The sequence below is a fragment of the Ostrea edulis genome, chromosome 1 (assembly GCF_947568905.1).
Source record: "Ostrea edulis chromosome 1, xbOstEdul1.1, whole genome shotgun sequence".
NCBI classification, from domain to species: Eukaryota; Metazoa; Mollusca; class Bivalvia; order Ostreida; family Ostreidae; genus Ostrea; species Ostrea edulis.
This window is the reverse complement of record NC_079164.1, coordinates 98,379,103-98,401,478: the sequence shown is the minus strand read 5'-3', so window position 1 is coordinate 98,401,478 and position 22,376 is coordinate 98,379,103. Positions and strand designations below refer to the sequence as shown.

Here is a 22,376-nt window from a genome sequence, read left to right as displayed (position 1 = left end):
GGGTACCAATTTATCCGTTTACCTGATCGAGATATGGGGCTCACGGTGGGTGTGACTGGTCGACAGAGGATGCTTGCATATACCCCTCCTAGACACCTGACCCAACCTCTGGTCTGTTTGCAGAGCTCTTAATTTTCTATTTCTTAAAGGAGTTATGATATGAATCAGTGTTCTTTTTTCACCTTTTCATCAAGTCATGCACTCAGAAACTTACAGATCAGGGGATGCTTACTTCTCCTAGGTACCTGATCCCACCTCTGGTGTGTCCAGGGGTCCGTGTTTGCCTAACTATCTATTTTGTATTACTTATAGGAGTTATGAGATTGATCACTGTTCGTTATCTTCACCTTTCATCTGACATGCAAGTCATTTCGATATGGGATGTGGGAGTGATGGGCATGCATTGGTAAAAATCGAACAATTATTATTTTAGAATTACTGAGTTAGACTTTCGACACAGATAATCCTGAAAATAATCGACACAAAATAATAAAGATAAGAAAAACCACCAAGCAGAACAAAACCCGATGCATTCGTAGCCCTGGCAGCCATTATCTGAGTTAGGCAGTTCCCCCCTCCCCCCCCCCCTTTTTTATCACAATGCACATATATAGGAAAAGATTGTCGTGTTAGAGATTTGTTTGATCATGTTTCGTTATTCAATGAAGATTTTGTCATCAAAATTGTTTATCTGAACCATCTGGATAATGCAATGACTAGTACATGTATATAACTTGTATAATTATATATTCTATCCAAATTCCAACTTCTTCTTTTTTTTTTTACCTCAAGAGAGATGGCTAATACGGAAGATGTGGCTTATACGAGTATTAACATCAGCTTTGACTTCTCGCAGAATGTGTGAATATAGACATTGTTCAAAGAATTTTTGGCAAAAATAAATGCGTAATATGCAAATCGTTTTCTTTAAGTTATTGAGATGAATACAACAATGCCATTTAGCGTACGTGTAATGATGACGTTGCGCACAGTTCATAAGTAAAAGACGGGCTTTTGTAGTATGTAGTATTTTTTCGTTAATGTTCGCGCAGATTGCTTGACAATTTGACGATAATGTCAATGAGGTCGTTTCATGATACAAGATTTGTCATAAAAAATTTATTACAAAAAGGTTGAAAAGTTAACCGAAGTTCCTAAAGACGAACACATTTTTACACGTGCGGAAGGCAAGAAATAAGACACAACGGTACATTTTTTCCCGTATAAGCTGCTGATAAAACGCATCCGTGGTATCTGTTAAAAGTCTCTTAAAGATTCATCGCACTACGGAAACCTGGAACCGATGATATTGGGGAATGCCGTTTACACTAGGAAATTAAATAGTGCATGGATACTATTTTTGGTAAACCAAAGAAAAAGGAAGATGGAATGTATGAAAAAGAGACGTTTAGTGTAAAACATATTTGTATACAAAATGAAATGTGCAAATGATAAACTACATGAAGATGTTAAAAACTCATCTTTTCTGTCAATCCTATAACCTTTAAATAGCTATGTACTGTTGAATTTAATGAACTTTGTGCACATTTGTGTTTTAGATTCCTTTGAGTGGTTTTACTTGTTTGATTTTCATATATTTAGGACGTTGTATGCTTGCATCATATTTATTACTTTAAATTGTCTTGATTTGTACTTTTTATCCATTATGACATAATGTTGCATTCATGCTTATATGTGTAAGGATTATTCGTTGTGTATTCTATGGTTTTTCTTTTAATTATCAATTGTAAATTTTAGTATGTTGTACAGCGCTTTAGAGTATTTTTAGATAAGGTGCTATATAAGTGTACTTTTATTATTATTATTATTATTATTATTGTTTTGGTGAGATTTGTGAAGTGAATTCAATGCTTAGTCGTCTTGTCACCATGGCAAAATAAACGTAATTATGATGCTTTACGAGACGTATGCCGTGCACTTTGATATCATATATGTTTTAAATGGTTCACTTTTGTAATATGAAATGTTTATTTTCAAAATGCAAATATTTAAAAACACAATGGAATATCAAAATTGTAAGGAAAATCAAACACTCCGTAATGTAAAACTGACCAAAATTTCAATGTCTAGTTTAATTTTGTTACGCATTCGTCTTTTAACGTTCACGCGTTTCAAACTTTAAAAGGAAATGCGTATTTTTCATTTACAGAGAGAATTGGAATTAGGGGTAGATCTCAAAAAAAAAAAAAAAAAAAAAAAAAAAAAAAAAAAAAAAAAAAAGAGGGGTACTACCGAAATTTGTACCTTTACCGCTGCCAGAAGGGACGGGGACGAAGACCCCAAAATAGCAAAATAATTCATTTCATTAAAAAGACGGAGAGGGGCTTGCAACTTCCATAACCACCGTGCATCACCGACACCGGATATTGCTACCAGTCGAAACGTGGATGTTTGAAGTAATAACACACCAAGATGGGAATTACTTCTTTTTAAACCACTTTTTATACATTTGCTGATGCTACCACTTGTTGGAATGTTTCAGCGATGTACAGACTTACTGTCATTGACTTAAAACTTACACAAAATGACGTGGATTTGGTTTTATATCTCAAAACCAAGCGCCTGGTACCTGTAAAACAGAGGCATCGTCCTCTGTTTGTGACTCATGTACCACTTTAATGAATTTATTTCTCTGTTTCCCTGAATGAATCGTCAGAATATGGTATAATGTGTACATTGAAATCAGTTTTAGTCCATAAACATCGAATTTATGATAGAAATTAGCAATATTAGTTCAGGTCCAGTGTACAGCGAATTGTAACTCGCTGTACGGCGTATTATGAAAAACAACTTTTTCACTGTACAGCAACTTGCTAATCCAACAATTGCAGAAACATACAACGTTAGGGTTGAAGCAGCAATTGTTGTCCCTCGCACGCACCTCGATTTAATGCGCTAAGCTTTGTAAGAGAGGAATTAATATGCACTTGTTTTCCAATATCATCATGTTCTTCTTTTGAAAGAAAAATAGTTTATTGTTTTTAAATGAAGTAATGTCATCGGTATCGGATTTAGAGCCCCTTCCCCCTTTTGTGAGAAAACCTGTATAGAGAATAACCACAATAGTATAATATTTGACATCAAGCAAACAAAGATAAAACTAAAATCAAATAGTTGTTGTTATTTATTGATATCATGTACAAAGGAAAGCTAGAATAACTCATAAAAATAACATAAAAGACTCCTCAGAACTCTGGATCCCCCAGCCTATTCCCCCTTTTAACAACTTCTGGATCCGTCGATGGTCATTGAACAGAATTAAACTAACGGTTAGAAGGCCGAAATTTAAACAAGTTTCTTGAATCTGCCTGGATGACGAAGCTGTTATGCATAAATTATTACGTTTTTCTTTGTTGCTTGATAACCTCCTCTAGAATACAAGAATAGAGAAAAGGAGAGAATGATCTCACACACGTGCCCCAGAGTTAAGTGAAAAACAAGCGGATTTGTCTATTTGTGGATCTCAAATCATACAGATAGCGCGTGATCTCTTCCATTTTATCCAACGTAATTTGTCTCACACAACTGATTCATCAAATTTACATTTTCAATGTGTTTGCCTTGGATACTTTACCAACTGTACATGTACACAATGTAGTAATATCCGTCTCCTCGTGAACGCGATGCAGATGTGAACAATCTGCGTAAGAATCTTAATAAAGTACGTCTATTCTAAGAATGGGGATTCCGGCAGACTTGAAAGGAGAGTATGATATATATATATATATATTAAAACAATTCCTTCTTGAAAATCAATATATGCACCCAGGAGTGCATAAGTCGAGTTGCATGGGATACATTGTAAAGTCAGGAATGATGTGGAATATTTATAATTGTGATGAACTAATTTCAGTTTTAAACTTTTCGAGTTACTGTTCAGAAACCATATTTGTCTGAAGTTTTCAATCTATTTTCGGTCACTGTTACCCTGATCTTTGACCTTTTTTCTCTCCAAAATCAATAGGGGACTTGCTTTGCTGGTATCCAACAATATATCCAAGTTTCATTTGATTCAAATTAAAAAATTTCGAGCTATCCTCCGGAAACCAATTTTGTTTGGAATTCTAAATCTATTTTCGGTCACTGTGACCTTGACCTTAGACCTATTTTCTCAAAAATCAATAGGGGTCTTTCTTATCTGGTACATAACAATATCGTTAAGTATCATTTGATTCGGATTTAAACTTTCTGAGTTATCCGGAAACCAAATATTTCTGAAATTTTCATTCTATATTAGGTCACTGTGACCTTAACCTTTGATCTTTTTTCTCCAAAATCAATAGAGGTCTTTTTACCTAGTACCCAACAATATATCAAAGTTTCATTTGATTCGGATTTAAACTTTCTGAGTTATCATCCGGAAACCAAATTTTTCTGAAATTTTCATTCTATTTTCGGTCGCTGTGACCTTGACCTTTGACCTTTTTTCTCCAAAATCAATAGGGGTCTTCCTTACTTGGTACCCAGCAATATATCAAAGTTTCATTTGATTAGATTGAAACTTTTCGAGTTATCATCCGGAAACCAATTGTTGACGACCACCCGCCCGCCTGCATCACCAAACCAATAGCCGAGTTCAACTTCGTTGCTACTCGGCTAAAAATACATGAGGGTATGGAACTTTAACGCCTTTAAAATGCTGGCATACTTTTCATGAAACGCGCTATAGGGAAAACGGCTGAGACCGGCGGTCGACTTCGACTCAAGCGGGGTATTCGAGATAAACCATATTCGAGATACAGATATTTTACTGTATATATGAACTTTTATTTTCTGAGTAAACGTCTTATTTTTCGACTTTATTTATCGACAGAGATTGATATTCCCGCGCAGTTAAGGTGACTCACTACACCCAGAAATAGTTTCTCAAATCAGTATCCAGAGCTTAAGGTGACTCACTACACCCAGAAATAGTTTCTCAAATCAATACGAATTGATTTAATGATAAAAGATATGATGATATACATTAAGTATACATGTGTATATGCCAAAAAGGCAAAAAATATATAAATTTGGATAAAAACATGATTTTAAAAAAAATTATTTCAACACACATAAACAAAATGCTATTTGAACTCGAGATCTGCGGTTCACCAGTCCAATGCTTTAACCACTGAGTTACAATGATAGACAAACACATCGATCGATATAAATAATTTTACAAAACATTTAAATCGCTATGGCATGTGGTGTCATACAGAGTATAAGCTTGAGAGTAGCTAGCTACACTAAAGAAAACAGGGGGAATCATTCAACAGGAAACAGTATTCTACAAGTTTACACGAAACCAAGCACTGGGTCCAATTTATAAATAGATGCAAAATAATCTCACTTCATTGAATTCACATTCAACATTTAGTCATTATTTAGTCAAGGGCAAGAAGTTCTTTCCTGACATTTTAAAAAGCCTCTGCAGTAGGTGAAGCCTATTTGGACTTATTTTGACTTTTGCATGACTGATGAAGTCTATTTTGACTTATTTTGACTTTTGCATGGCTGATGAAGCCTATTTTGACTTATTTTGACTTTTGCATGGCTGATGAAGCCTATTTTGACTTTTGCATGGCTGATGAAGCCTATTTTGACTTATTTTGACTTTTGCATGGCTGATGAAACCTATTTTGACTTATTTTGACTTTTGCATGACTGATGAAGTCTATTTTGACTTATTTTGACTTTTGCATGGCTGATGAAGCCTATTTTGACTTATTTTGACTTTTGCATGGCTGATAAGGTCTATTTTGACTTATTTTGACTTTTGCATGTCTGATGAAGCCTATTTTGACTCATTTTGACTTTTGCATGGCTGATGAAGTCTATTTTGACTTATTTTGACTTTTGCATGGCTGATGAAACCTATTTTGACTTATTTTGACTTTTGCATGACTGATGAAGCCTATTTTGACTTATTTTGACTTTTGCATGGCTGATGAAGCCTATTTTGACTAATTTTGACTTTTGCATGGCTGATGAAACCTATTTTGACTTATTTTGACTTTTGCATGACTGATGAAGCCTATTTTGACTTATTTTGACTTTTGCATGGCTGATGAAGCCTATTTTGACTTTTGCATGGCTGATGAAGCCTATTTTGACTCATTTTGACTTTTGCATGGCTGATGAAGCCTATTTTGACTTATTTTGACTTTTGCATGGCTGATAAGGTCTATTTTGTCTTATTTTGACTTTTGCATGTCTGATGAAGCCTATTTTGACTCATTTTGACTTTTGCATGGCTGATGAGGCTTATTTTGACTCATTTTTACTTTTGTATGGCTGATGAGGCTTATTTTGACTTTTGCATGGCTGATGAAGCCTATTTTGACTCATTTTGACTTTTGCATGGCTGATGAGGCTTATTTTGACTCATTTTTACTTTTGTATGGCTGATGAGGCTTATTTTGACTTTTGCATGGCTGATGAAGCCTATTTTGACTTATTTTGACTTTTGCATGGCTGATGAAGCCTATTTTGACTCATTTTGACTTTTGCATGGCTGATGAAGCCTATTTTGACTTTTGCATGGCTGATGAAGTCTATTTTGACTTATTTTGACTTTTGCATGGCTGATGAAGTCTATTTTGACTTATTTTGACTTTTGCATGGCTGATGAAGCCTATTTTGACTTATTTTGACTTTTGCATGGCTGATGAAGCCTATTTTGACTTATCTTGACTTTTGCATGGCTGATGAAGCCTATTTTGACTTATTTTGACTTTTGCATGGCTGATGAGGCCTATTTTGTCTTATTTTGACTTCTGCATGTCTGATGAGGCTTATTTTGACTCATTTTTACTTTTGTATGGCTGATGAGGCTTATTTTGACTTTTGCATGGCTGATGAGGCCTATTTTGTCTTATTTTGACTTTTGCATGTCTGATGAGGCTTATTTTGACTCATTTTTACTTTTGTATGGCTGATGAGGCTTATTTTGACTTTTGCATGGCTGATGAAGTCTATTTTGACTTATTTTGACTTTTGCATGGCTGATGAAGTCTATTTTGACTTATTTTGACTTTTGCATGGCTGATGAGGCCTATTTTGTCTTATTTTGACTTCTGCATGGCAGATGAGGCCTATTTTGACTTTTGCATGGCTGATAAGGCCTATTTTGACTTATTTTGACTTCTGCATGGCAGATGAGGCCTATTTTGACTTTTGCATGGCTGATGAAGCCTATTTTGACTTATTTTGACTTTTGCATGGCTGATGAGGCCTATTTTGACTTTTGCATGGCTGATGAGGCAGTGGCAGTGAGTTGTTTACTCTGCCAATCACTACCATGACATGAAGTCTTCATTTGTAAGGTCAGGTGACTAAAGATAACTTAAAGTTCAAGGGACCTTGATAAAACTTTGAGAGATCGAAGGTTGAGATAAATCTGGAAATTAAAGATCCGACCATAATGGTAAGATTTCATAGCACACAGATTGCATAAGTGCGACATCCTGGGGCTGTTTTGACACATTTCACTTCATATTTTTAGGTAATTGACTTGATTTCAACAACACAGAGCTTTAATTTGCATAAAACTATTTTTGTTTATGTACATGTATCTATTGTTTATTTTTCATAGACACACGTGAACATATTTTAATACAAGATAAATTTCTCAAAAATAACTAAGATTCATAGTCACAAATCTACACGGATCACAATCATTTGAATGTGTGTTAAATATACCAAAAGTTTCCATTTACGCAGAGAAAATGTACACAGCCAATAGATTTGTCGACGAGGTCTCTGAATAGTCACGCTATACAACAGAAATTACCCGTATCCAGCGATAGCAGAGGATTCTAAACACTTTATTGAAGAATAATTGACAACCGGTTGATATAAATTCTCAAGAGGAAGTGACTTAGGCCACTTGACCCCGCTCTCGTGACTCGTCGATGCTGAAATAGGAGGATGTACACATCTATGTGATTCTTTTTTAATTAAACTATAATTGCATTATAGGATGAAGCGGACTTGCTGTGAACTCTAGTCTATTCCCTGGAACATTATGAGCATCATGAAAATATTATTCCTTGGATCTGCTCATTATTACTGTTACATCTGTGCCTCCCTTTTCTATCCTCACTTTCTTTCTCCTCTTTCTTTCTCTCTCCTCCCTTTCTCTCTCCTCTTTCTCTTTTCCTCCTGCTCTCTTTTCCCTCCATTTTCTCTCACCTCTTCCCCTTTCTTCTCTCTATCATACTCTCTCTTCTCTCTATCATATCCTCTCTCTTCTCTCTATCCTATCTCTCTCTCTCTCTCTATTTCATTATGGTATATCTCAATACTGGTCTCATGTTCATAAACTGAAACTACTGAATTATTGATGTGTTAATCACGTGTACACCTGATACAAAACAAAAACAGATATATACTGTAGTAAATCGTGTAGTATATATCATGAAGGTTATATGAGCATCTTCCTACAATTCTACACCATAACTATTTCAAACTAGCGATATTTTTTGTCAAAATCGCGGATCTGTTTGTTTGTTGTTTTTAAGCAACGTTTTTTTTTTTTTTTAAAAATCGTGCACTATCAGATCGGTATAAAGATATACAGTTAAATTAGACCATTATCAATGTCAGAATTTGTGTGTGAGACGCCGCCATCAGTGTTCCAATGTTCGTCGATTGGGATCTGGAAATTCAAACAATATATCGATAACATAAGAGCAAAATTTGACCTGGCACAGTTCCCAGTTTCGCGATATCCATACCCTGCTTTTATATTTGTACAATGAAACCGTTTATGACTTTAAACGCTATTAAAGACATCGAGTGCACTACGTTTTGTTTATGAATTCATTTTTATTTTCATTTTTTACAAATCATTGTGATCAAGGTTTATGATTTTTAGACTGATTTAATGGAATTTAATGGGTTTATGAGTGCAGCTGAACTAGAAGTGAAATCCATAAAGATTTAATTTCATCCGATGATAAGTGGATTCCTGGCCCTGTGATCGACGGCTGATCTGTGGATTTTAAGGACTGGTCTGAATGCAGCTGACGAGTATGTATACAATCATAGTAATCTGGGGATAAATTTTAAAGATATCAAATCAATTGTTGGGCAAGATTTAAGAGAATCCATGTCTTTCTTTAATATTGTTATTACGAATTGCTTATCATAATTTACCACAGGCATTTGTTTCATACATGGGCCCCCTCCTTAATAATATCACAAGGCCTTGTGGTATTGTTAAGGAGGGGGCCCATGTATGAAACAAGTGTCTGTGTAATTTACGTATATAATTCCGTCAATCTTGCGCACATTTTCACGTAAAGAAAGCGAAAATTTTCAATCGATCCCTACAGTACAAATGTGATTTGTGTACGAGATTCATGTTTTAGTAGAATAAAGACCTCTTTAAAGCTCAGGGACATGTTTGAAAGTTAATTGTGTCAGCCTATTGTAAGGAATCGGTCGCCTCAACTTCGCCGTGTAATGAAGAACATGTACATATGTGACGAAACCAAAACAAAACATTGGGAAATCTAATTATTCAACTCTACTCATGGGAGACACTATATTCCACCGTTTGATCATATACGTTGACATCAGTTATTTTTTCTTTAAGTCAAGCTAATTCGTTTACAATCCACCCCTCTGTAACACCAGGCTGAAGCTAGCAGCTACTAACCAGCAGCCAATAAGCACGTAGAAGCACCAAGGAAAATCATCAAAGGACTGAGAGTGCTCGTAAAAAAAATATTTAATTTGAAACCTATTTTAAAGGAAATTTTTAATTTAATTCATGTTTTGAAATAATAAATGTCAATCGCAACACTCATGGGCAACTTAGCTCACATGAGAGGTTGTACATCAATGGTGAAATGAATTGATACCAGAAACATGCCTACAACTCCATCAACAGTCGACTGCACTCGGATACCGTAGCCTCCAAGTACTGAACTAAGCGTTGCTTCAAACTTCTGATGATTAAGAACTACCTATCACGATTTTTAAGAAACAAATGATAAAGCATATTGCTCTACACCTTCGACATGAGGAATTTCACCCTTCTTTTCCACAGTGGCAAGGGACAGTATTTATGGTACTGAAACATGTGGGTAGGGGGTATACATCAAAGTCAGGATACGACAGACTAATGAAAAATCAATATTTCCGTTTAATGTTCATAGTTGTATTTCATATTGGTGTGGTTAATTAATTATTAGCCTCAATTACATGTAATCTATACATACTGATGCTGTAGCTGCAATAATGTAGCCCTCTCTGATTTTTTTTTTTTTTTGGGAGAGGGCTACAACTCCTTAGGATCTCCGTAATGGTGCAAATGCGGGAGTGATTCACTCCCGCAACATTTGCGCTCATTCTAAACATTTCCTGACTTTCTTTACGTAAATAAAATGATATTCTATGTTTCTTAGTCAATACATAAATTTACAACCTGCAACTTAAGATTTGTGAGGCTCTATTCTACCGTTTTCAACAATTTCGATAAATTCCAATTTCTCGATTCATATTTATGCGCCATGTTTGATGTACTGAAGTTTCAACTTCCGATTGTCAAGTCATTTGCATATGCCATATAAGGTAGTATTTACATCAATGGACAAGTATGGAGGCGAAAGCTATTTCGTCGGTATTGAAAAGGTTTGAATTTAATATAAAGTTAAAAACCGAACAGCAGAGTGTAAATTCTTTCTGCAACAATATGATTTTCCTTTCTTTGTCGAAGTGGCTCGAGTAACTACATTTTCGCGTTGATTGTCAATGTTTAGGTTTTTCATCAGATCCACCTACGAGATCTCGCGATAACAAGCATGGCGGAGCAGACAAAGAATTTTGCATGCTGTACATTATATTCAATGAAAAACACCATTATTAGACATGCCCGAGCACAATGTTGGTACTCCTTTTGGTGTAAACAACATTTGGGACTATAACACAGAGTTTATTATCGGTTATTCATAAAATTATTTTGCACCATTACGGAGATCTTATGGAATTGTAGCCCTATCCCGAAAACGTCAGAATAAAAAAAAATTTGGATAGGGCTACATTATTGCAGCTAACTGATGATGGTGCACAAAACATGTTCTGAGCAGGTGCCCCTTTCTCGCTTTGATTTTCTCTCATTTGGGCTAAATTCACTCCACCCAAACCCCATCAGAGTACCATATGAAGGGATTTATACACTGTGCACAATACGGGATATCGGAACTAGAAAATGTTGGAACTCTTCAGAAAAAGAAGTTACGAAAATTAAGCATCACTTGGGTAATTCTTGTACATACAAAATAGTGAAAGCTAAAGACGACTCATTTCTGATACAAAAATATCTACCTGGTTTGTAAGTTATTTTGCAGAATGATGTAAGTGAATGCCCTTGTATTAAAAACATGAGTTATTGGATTAAATTAAATGCTTAAAAGCGAAGATATAAAAAGTTAATTTCCTCCAAGTACGTATGTGGATATTTACTTTATGAGATTTATTTTCTCGAGTCATTAAAACAACAAACCGCTATGAAATGATATAAATAATCAAAATTTATGCATCGATTCCCAGATACGTACATGCAGTGCTCAATGTGTAGCCCCCCCCCCCCCTCCCCCTCACTTCTACCCCCGCCCCACCCCCACCCCCGTTTTATTGACTGACATGTGATGTACTTATCGCATTTTTTATTTAGTACATACAAACATCAATTTATTAGTTGGTCACTTGTTATAATGGCGATGAGAGGTAGTAGAAATGCAAGTATTGTACTGAAGAATAACCCACCCCCCCCCCCAACCTCTTGAGTTTACGATTTTGGGGGGTTTGGGCAGAATTGCTTTTCTTGCTGAAAATTTTCCCTATGTAATGGCACCTTTTTTTCTCTCCGTTTGCTCCCCCACACCTCAACTTTCAAAATCGATGCTTAACTGTGCCTGAACTCACTATATCTGATAATAATGATCTCGCTGGGCATACTAAATATTAAATCCACGACGGAATCGGAGACGAAATAATGGTTCCGATATTTCGTATTAAGAACGCTATCTACCCTTCTTAAAACTCTACATTTTATCCAGCTTCCCTATCATTAGCTACATTTCTTTTCCTGGGCCATGTCCAGGTTCATTTAATTAGCAACTGACCACGTGTTTTAGTTTCGTATTTGCACTCATCTCTATGCTAGGAATCATCGTGACACCTCCATGTTGCATATCATTTTTTTTATGAAGCACTTGGCAATACTTGACATGCATTCTCAAGTTATTCTGCACAATTTTACACATGTAATATCACTTCAAATATGGAGTAGATCCATTTGTAAAGAAATTTGAACGGTCCTATTGTTGAACCTATTCCCTGCTACTCTTAGGTAGCAGGGGACACTTTCGCACTATAGGCCCGGTCAACTTTTTTCAAAAAATGGAAATACCCCATATTTGAAGTGATATTACATGTGTTAAAATGTATACAATAATTTTAGGATGCATGTCAAATGTAGCTGAGTGCTTAATAAAAATGTTGATATACAACATGTAGGTGTCACCAGGATTCCTAGCATACAGATGGGTGCAAATACGAAACTAAAACACGTGGTCAGTTGCTGAAGAAATTCCGGTGAAAACATGCAGGGTCCAGCAAAAGGTCTGTAGCTGTGAGGGAAGGTGGATGGCCCCATATGAGAGGTAGATTTTTGAGAAGGGCAAATAGGGTTTTTGATTGTGCACAATGTCTAAATCCCCATGTTTGGTACTGTGATGGTGTGGGGGTGGTGCAGATTAGCCCAAATGAGAGAAAATCACAGCAAAAAAGGGGAACCTGCTCAGAGCATGTTTTGTGCACCAGCACCAGCATTTATAGATTACATGTAATTCAGGGAAATACAAGTATTGACATAAAAGGGAAATATGATTTTTCATTAGTCTGTCATAATCGGACTTTGATGTATACCCCCTATCCACATGTTTCAGAACCCAAGAAACTGTCCCCTACCACCTTACATTTTACCGTACCTAGCCAAGTCGTTCTTTTTCTTGTCGTTCTTTTTTCATGAGTTTGGGCAATGTTTAGATTATTGGAGGCAGACTACAGTATCAGAATCGCGCTCGTTGACAGTTCATCTTGTGTTCATAAAACGAGGAATACGATTTTATGTACAAAATACATGTACATTACAAAGGATTCAAGTCATTTTGTTATTAAAAGCTAATACAGCAACTATATACTTATAAAAAGAATTGCAGCATTTTTCTTCTCCTTCTTCTTATGAAATTTTACTGTATCATGTTAAATATTAATCATTGTATACTGTATGCCAGTATTTACTGCAAACATCAAAGTTTAAATAGCAGAGTTTCTATATTCAATAAGGTATCTATGGGTTTTGACGTGGATCGCTTCCTGAGGACTGTAAACGAGGGGCTTCTCTGTTGCATTTGTCGTGACGTTTTGGAGGACCCTGTACAAGCACCTTGTGAGCATGCGTACTGTCGCCAATGCATCGAAGCATGGCTGGTGCACGAAACTAGATGTCCAGAAGACAGGAGTAACTTGTCGCTATCAAACCTAAAGCCTTTGTTTCGATACATGAAAAACGACTTAGATAAACTACAAATTCGATGTATCAACGTGAATCTTGGCTGCAATCATATATGTTCACTGGAGGTCATTGCATGTCATGAATCAGAGTGCCCATACGGTTCAGTGCAATGTCCCAATGATCACTGCACCACTATAGTACTGCGGAAGGAGCTAACAGGCCACTTAGCCTCGTGTGAATTTCGTTCCAGAGAATGTCCAAGAGGTTGTGGTATGCTGATGGTCCAACGGCAAGACAGAGACCACAACTGTGTTGGTGAACTCAGAACAGCGATGGATGTCCTGCGATCAGAAATGTCCTGCAAAATCGAAGAACAGAAAAAAGAAATGGAACTGAGGTTGAACACGCAGAGATGCCATATGGTCCAAAAAGAATCTTTTATGCAATCTCAGATGGATGAAATGAAAGCCGAACTTTCCAGACTTTCACAAAAAATTAAGCTTCTTATGGAACTGGAAGTCAAGCGTCGACAAGATACTGAGCGATTAGAACTAGAAAAGCGCGAGTTGATGGAATTACTGCGCCGCAACCAGACTGAAACAGGGAGTACTTCGGGAGACAAAGCGAATAAACGACAATTTAGAGGGAGAGTAACAGCGTTGTGATTGAACAAAGAACCGCAAATGCCAACGAAAATTATGACAATTTCTACGGTATCCAAGTCCTTACGTTATGCTTTTTATTCCTTCGGGATATGATAAAAAATTTGGGAACGGTACATGTCATTATTGAAAGCGGTTTCTTTGCATAACGTTAAACATGTTCTACATCACAATCACACAGTAATCTTACCATACCATTGAGGAGATGCGAATGATAAGACCTTGACAGAGTTTATGCTAGACGGTAGGGGTCTAATTATTATATTAAATCGATCTTTTTGCCGAAAATTACGAACGATGTACAGCAGGTAAATGAAAACAAAATGGCTGTGTTGAGATAGTTTGTTTAGTTATCATATTTATTTAAAACGTCAAGCACCTGTGTGTTAATGTGCCGACAAAACGAATATTGCCCTAAGTAGGAGAATTAGGTTATAGTTTTATTTTACCGAATCAATTCTCAGATATTCAACTTAACTGCATGTTATATTTCCTTATGGAAAAGTTTTAAAGTCAAATTCATTGGTTTGAACATTAAATGTACTTAGTTTTCATCAACGTTCAGGACTAGCACCTGCCTAGAGATAGTGATTTTTATTGATTTCCAAGGTCATATAAATGCAAAGGGTCAAGATCACAGGAAATAATGAAATGTCTTCTAAGCAAATTTATACAACAAGTACTTCATTTTTATCAAACTTTAAGGAATGATACATCAAATGAAAATCTGGTATTCAAGTAAACATTGAATGTTTATTTATTTATTTTTGTTGACATTTATTTTTGTTGACATTTACTGTGCTGATAATAACACTACGGTGGCTAGGCACACATCTTAAACCCACACAACCTGGCTAGTGCATAAAATTTACAATTTTGCGAGATGGATAACTCCATTTACCTGATCAAGATATGGGGCTTACGGTGGGTGTGACCGGTCGACAGGGGATGATTACTCCTCCTAGGCACCTGATCCCTCCTCTGGTATATCCAGGGGTCCGTATTTGCCCAACTCTCTATTTTGTATTGCTTATAGGAGTTGCATGTATGAGATTAATCACTGTTCGTTATCTTCGCCTTTCATCGATTGTTGATACTGATTGTTATGAAATTTTGCATGCATATCTGTGTGTATGGTACCTTTGTTCAAAGAAACTAGACCAATTAAGCTACATGTTTTCTTTTTTCTAAAGAACAAGAAACAGTCTGTGATTATGGACATACATGTACATATATGATAGAGGAGTTTATATAAAACATAAACCTAATCAGTTCATTTATGGATATACAAGTGTAATGTGTTTTCCCTACTGCAGTTTTTGGGTTTCTGGGCAAAACATTTTATTGTCAATATAAATTCAATTTTGCCTGCAAATGTATCATTTATATATTTCTGTAATTACTGAATATGTACAATCAATATAGTAGTATTCACTTGACGATTTACATGACACAGGCCTAGGATATTATTGTACAGAAATATGAATCATATTTATGAAGATATATCATTGTACAGAATTATGAATATCTATTATTCGATGATTTTCAGAAAGGGATTATCAATGTACAGAAATATGACTGTTTATTATTTGATGATTTTTAGAAAGGGATTATTAATGAACAGAAATATGAATATCTATGATTTGACGATCTTCAGAAAAGGATTATTAAGTACAGAATTGAAATATGAATACTGTATTTATTTGACGAGTTACAGAAAGGGGTGCTTACTCTTCCTAGGCACGTGATTCCGCCTCTGGTGTGTTCAAGGGTCCGTGTTTGCCCTACTCTTCTTTTTGCATTCTTTATAGGACTTATGAGATTGATCATTGTTCTTTATCTTCATTTTTTCATATTATTGTACTCAAATATTGATTATACATAATAAATCGCCAAATCATACACTAATAGGTTGCTTTTATCGAAAACCAAATAAATTATTATCATCATAAATTATTACATTATTAGTGATTTATAAATTCTCAACAAGAAAGCCTATTTGATGGAAATAGGCTTAACACAAACATCAGGTTTAATCAATAAATTTATTATTCGATAGGTATATCTGATATCATATGATTGAATAATTGTCGACGTTGTAAAAATCAAAAGTTATATATACATGTGGTCTTGATTTGACCACACGTGGGGGTGAATATAACTTCCTATTTTTTCTAGTTTGTTGGATATCAGCCAATCATTCAGGTAAATATTTTTCATTTATCTGATCAGCCTTATTGCATTTTGTAATTGTCTAAATACATTAATATGTGATAAGATCTTGACAAACATGTATAACATAGCCAACGTTCTACTGAATTATTGACATTTTCGCGGTCAATAATATGCTTTATCTACCCGAGAAGAACAATATGCATTGTGTCCGTGAATGTTGTACTTTTCAGGTATATAAAGCATCGTATTGACCGAGGAAACGTCGATAATCATTTTATTATTTTATCATATGATTGAAGACTTTAAAACATCGACACCGGTTACTAGATTTAACAAAACAACAATTGTCTCCAGGATGATAAACCATTGAAGAGCTCACTTAAAAACTACATATCATCTTTTCACAACATATGTTCCTTTCATAAAAGTGAAACTAAGCTCAAAAGTGGGTTTGTCTATGTTTTATGGTCCCGTAGCCTAGTCGGTCTTCTATATTTACAGCAAGTGTGTAAAACCTACGTGAAATTTGTGATTATTATATGATAGAATAATTCAAAACATTGACACTTGCTGATAGAGCTTACAAAACATTACTTGATCGGCCATGTTTGTTTACAACTAGAGTTCAAGACCTGTAGTCGAAAGTAATTAAAGACGCGAGTTATCGTTGGGCGACCAAAATATGATGCCCATTGGTATCCATTTAGGAATTTCCAGTTTATATTTGGTCCGATGTGTGAAAAATGACATGTGATATTCATCTCAAAGGCACGTAAAACATAACTTTTTTAGTTTATTGGAGATCAGCCAATGAGAGAGCTCATATTTATTCAATCATATAACTTAAAAGAAATATCAAATTGCAAAAATGATATTAATAATGACAATAACGATGGTAGATTATAAAAAGTAACATCTAGAGATACGTGGTTTTGAAAATGACAAACAACTTGATGGTGCAGTGGTTTCAACAGTCTCGTTTAGAGTCAGCATTTTGTAAATTCTATGGTCGTTAATAACAATCTATTTTGCCAATACAACCCATCACCAGGTCAAATTCTGTCTGACATGTTTCATACCTATTGTTAGGCCGTTATTGGCACACTGATTTTGATTATGGGTAACTCCATTTACCTGATCAAGATATAGGACTCACTGCTGGTGTGACCGGTCGACAGGGGATGCTTACTCCTCCTAGGCACCTGATCCCACCTTTGGTGTGTCCAGGTTTGCCCAACTCTCCATTTGGCATTTCTTAAAAGAGTTATGAGATTGATCATTGTTCGTTATTTTCACCTTTCATGTTTAGGAACGAGTTATTTCTAAAACCGTCATCGGATGAAATTAATACATGAATCAATGGATATGGATGCGATGTCTCCTCTTCTCCTTTTGCTACCAACTGTAAAGGGCGAGGAGTTCTGAATGCTGTAAACGTCATAATGTAAATAATGCCCAGTTCATTCTGCTGCGCTCCATTTTATACACTATCAAGATGTATCCATTAATTATAATATATCTATAAAACATATGTGATATCCATATTTCCCCCCCAAATATTCCAGTTGCAGAAAGAATAATTAAAGAGAATAAAGACATTTAACTGACGCATGATTGTCGATAGGGCAATATTTGGTTTGGTTGAATAAATGTATCTTACAATAAATTGTGATGGACAATATGACATGCAAGAAGATTACATACATTTTAAAACTTCATTGTGTTCATTAAATGTATAGATAAATACATATATGTTAATTCGGTATCTACATACATACAAACAAACATAGTAGATTACGTATATACCAAAAGACCTCGTATATATACTATTTCCAATGGGACCCTTCGGTGCGCGAGTGTTGGAGCTAGAGGTTCATTATGTGAAAGGAAACCAGAGTACCCGGATGAAAACCATGGTGCCTCTGCTCTCCAAGCTCTCAATGACATTATAGAGATACAGGAAATATTCTACCAAACCCGTATCTTTGCTCCACACCAAAATATTAAGGAGAAACTTCAAAGGTTTTGTGCCACAACATATACCAGAAGTGGTGTAAATCAAATGTGGATTCTAAAAACATTTAAAGAACTTTTAATCACTTAACAAGCGTGCAGTAAAAAAAACAAGATGTGTTCTTAACTTAAATGCCCTCAAAAGTGTATACACTGATGAAAGGCTTTACATGAAATAATATAATATATGTATTAACATTAAACGATATGACTAATTTGGACCCATCCTAGTTTAATATTCCGGGAATTTATCCATCGACCATCCAGGATCTACATTGTAGTTTCCAATGTAAACAGCCGTATTTTAGTCACATGACCTAGCACTAGAAAATTGTCGTCTGTCATTTATATCGTCAAAGCCCAGAGCGAGAAGACGTGGTGGACAAGATTAACAGTAAGTTGCAAGCAATAAAGTGATTTACTGAGTAAGCCAGTGATTGACTCCGTACGTTGTAACGATATTAGAGTGAAGGCATTGAGGTTGTCCTTTTAATAGGCTGACCTTAGTCGTAAGAAGTCTGCCACTGTCGAGATCGACCAGATAAAGGCTAGCCACATAATTTGTCTGTTCTGTGTACTGGACTTGACTGACGACCAGGCTGTTGTTCACAGTGTCTGCCTGAATAAGGCTCTACAGTGTGTGCAGCGGTTGAAGGGCTGTCACTTGTACTGTGTGTCCTGAATAAGGCTGCAGTACAAGCGTTAGTCCGAGGTCAGACAGTAGTTGGCTGAGGGTGGTCATACCCATTGTTGAATTACTTTGATATTATAAATCATTTGGTTAATCCCTGATCTTTGTATGTTGATTGAATGCCCTTGATTTTAAAGTAATTATTAACCTGAGTAGGGTTAGGGCATAGTTGTATATATTTACAGGCCCAATTTCTAATAACATTCCCAATTTTATTTTTTCAATGAAAGTTACTATTCAATTACACCTCGAACCCTTGAACTGACAAGGCACGAACTTTGATAGCCTTCTAGAATATAAGGAAATACGTTACACTAGATTCAAAACCCTTAGGTTGCAAAATTCATCACTTTTTAATACATCATTTTCGGCTTCTCCTAATTATGCATTTAGATTTTATATGGTATCAGCAAACTTAAAGAATTCAAATTATAATAATTTTGACACCACCTTGAAACTAAACCCTTACTCCATAGGATCATGAAATTTACAATTTTGGTAAATCATTGCAGGTTATGAATTTTTTCTGCAAGGCTACCTTCATCACCCGTTACTATACGAACCCAGTTGACCAAGGCCGTACTACAGGTAGCGCTGGAAATGTAGTGCTTCTTTAGGCAATGTCTCGAGAGAAATGTCGAAAGGTACATGTAAATATATGAATATGTAGTTGGCACTTTAGACACGTAATTTTTTTTTAACGATGACGAAATAATTGACGGAAACAACTATTCATTGCAGTCATACAATACCAGACCCGCCCATTCGTCAAATCAAGTAGAGAATAATACCAGACCCGTCCATTCGTCAAATCATATAGAGAATAATAGAAGACCTGCCCATTCGTCAAATCATGTAGAGAATAGAAGACCTGCCCATTCGTCAAATCATGTAGAGAATAATAGAATCTTTTAAAAATTGCTCGAAACATTAGTAACTTTTTACCGAAGTTTGCATAACAAGCAAACTTCACCTACTGTGGAATCATTAGAATTCGTGGTGGCTCAATTTTCGTGGAATTCGTGGGTACCCTTCACCCACGAATTTACATCCTCAACGAATAAAGACATTCCAGAATTATCTTTATTACAAATATATAAATCCACGAAATTACGTACCCACGAACTCGTAAAAATTCAGCAATCCACGAAAATTGGCCCCTACGAATTTAAATGATTCTACAGCATTATCCACATGCAATGTTATTCAATCCTATTGAAGAAATATGGAGGCCAGCATGAAGGAAATTTGACAAAATTGATAAGAAATGTGTGATTTGCTCCTAAAACACGAATGAACGTTACCAACGTGAACAAAACGAGGCCATATTTTACTGAGTATTTATCATAAAGGTCAATCAGTTGTATGTTGATGACTGATATCAGGGGTGGATCCAGGAATCACGATTAGGAAGAAGCAACTTTATGAGGCAGGGGGTCTGGGGACCGCCTTGATACCTCCAGTAGGTTCAGGGCGAAGCCCTGATGGGGACCCAGCCCCCAAAAGCTCCTGGATTAAATACAGATTTTATTGGGCTTGAAATATGTCTGCAATGTTGTCATTTTTACTATTTTCTATCATTTTCGATAAGGTGAAATTAATAAAATGACGCAAATTTTAAGGATTTTTGGAAAAAATGTAAGTTCTCCAAATAAAAGTACATGTAATTCAATAAATCAAAAGATTTTGTCAGCTATTTCTCCGAGTAGAAGAAATTATTGCCTATTTCATAATTAACATTTTTACTAAACAAAAGACAACGATTTACCTTTTAAAAAAACTTTAGCAGGTGGGGGGTGCGCCCCCCTTAAATCCGCTACAGGACATGATGGAATGTCACTTTTTAAGGTTTCAATATGGGATGTGTCCGGTTGATATTGCCGCAGAACTTAAAATAAATCATTTCAAAATCAGCAGGTGCGCCTCAAACGATCACAAAACTTACAAGTTTTACAGCATGTATATGGAGGAAGTTCAGAGTACATGTAAACGTTTAAAAATATATACTTCACCCAAGTCTGTCTATCAAAGATATGCTATATAGACAAATGGAGCCAACAGCGTTATCAACCATGATGGGATGTTAAAAACTGAAATATTATTTATTCCCAAACTGCAGCATGTGTACTTGAGGATTCTATTAGTTTTACACAGGATTCATTAATAAAACACAGTTAACCACGTGGCGTTCCGGGGGTCTTGTCCCCTTTGGCGACCATTAGGGCGAACTGGGAACCTAAAAGCAACCAACAGACCCCTTTTTCATGCCCCTCTAAACTGAAATCCTAAATCCGTTCTCGCTTATAAAGGCAATTCCTCAACTGATTTATAAAATGTTGAAGTACCATCATGATGGTATACAAATGAAGCAAACATGAATATTATAAGGTTTTGAGCTTCAATAGACTGCAAAAACCAAACATGTTTAAAAAATGGGCTTAATGTGTCATAGCATAGTTTTATAAACAGAATACTATGGCAAGACATAGCCCGCATCTAAGTCACGTGACGATGGGGATATTATTTGCTGGACTGGCTATACCGTGCAAGTATTTACCTTCACACACTTAGCGCACTCTACACAAAGACACGTGACATTCAGCAGAGGTTTGTAACAGAAGACACAGACGAATGACGTGGAATTCGTCTACATCCAACGCCTTTTCCATTGGTCTCTGATATGTATGACGGGGCCCGTTGTAACTAAGCCCTGTACTGCCACACCGTCCCGGTAGACATACCACTGTTCTCTTTGAGACTGTTTTCCGGAAGTGAGCACTGATAAAGACTAACTAGATTCTTCTTTAGCGGATGGTCGCTCAAAGGCAGTCGTCCCGGATCACCCACCAACACATCTATACCCCCTTGTGATAACCTGGGTAACCAACAGCTGAACAAATTCGCAAAGTACGAATCATAGAACATGTCTCCTAAAAATACGATGTCCCAATCCTGAAGCTGCCTGCCTATGACGTCATCGGCGGATGTGTCGACAAACACTCCGTTCAGTTCACAATTCATTTTTATAGCTTCTATTGCCACTGAAAGATGAAATATACTTTTTGAAATAGTTATATTATTGTCCACAATCTATATGATTCACTTAAAACATGGACATATAAAGTTTAAAATATTTACAAAAGATATTGTTATATCAATTCTACACTCTTAACAGATGGAAATATTTCTACATCACAGTTACATGTACACTTTAATTTGTGAATTATAAACTAACAGCTGTAAAATGATATCGTTACATCAAAAGACGGAAATAAATTGTCTGCATTGATACCAGTTTAGCAAT

General features: G+C 35.8%; 2 protein-coding genes across 5 annotated transcripts in view; one reads left to right on the top strand and one right to left on the bottom strand.

Moving 5' to 3' along the window:
- Positions 1 to 8,402: 8,402 nt before the first annotated feature.
- Positions 8,403 to 16,146, top strand: LOC125671464 (RING finger protein 151-like). 2 transcript variants are annotated; one of them, XM_048907227.2, is made up of 2 exons: positions 8,403 to 9,036; positions 13,363 to 16,146. In XM_048907227.2, exon 2 carries the CDS (start codon positions 13,369 to 13,371, stop codon positions 14,194 to 14,196), a length of 828 nt encoding a protein of 275 aa, XP_048763184.1. In that variant the 5' UTR covers positions 8,403 to 9,036; positions 13,363 to 13,368; the 3' UTR covers positions 14,197 to 16,146. The 2 variants fall into 2 exon arrangements, with proteins under 2 accessions (XP_048763184.1, XP_048763176.1); XM_048907219.2 differs by lacking the exon at positions 8,403 to 9,036 and adding an exon at positions 10,276 to 10,644.
- LOC125671476 (electron transfer flavoprotein beta subunit lysine methyltransferase-like) overlaps positions 14,098 to 22,376 on the bottom strand; it is a 13,621-nt gene continuing 5,342 nt past the window's right edge. For 2 of the 3 annotated variants that reach the window (XM_048907240.2, XM_048907248.2), the window contains exon 4: positions 17,954 to 22,113. In XM_048907240.2, coding sequence (XP_048763197.1) covers positions 21,776 to 22,113 — 338 coding nt within the window. In that variant the 3' untranslated portion in view covers positions 17,954 to 21,775. Of the gene's footprint in view, positions 17,623 to 17,953; positions 22,114 to 22,376 lie in introns of those variants that run through there. The other variant, XR_008795865.1, reaches the window with a different exon arrangement.

Excerpts from the sequence above, each read along its gene's own strand:
- LOC125671464 (XM_048907219.2), top strand. The coding sequence starts at position 10,573 with ATGCCATATAAGGTAGTATTTACATCAATGGACAAGTATGGAGGCGAA. Across the intron at positions 10,645-13,362 it reads ATTTCGTCGGTATTGAAAAG|GTATCTATGGGTTTTGACGT; the intron begins GTTTGAATTTAA and ends ATATTCAATAAG.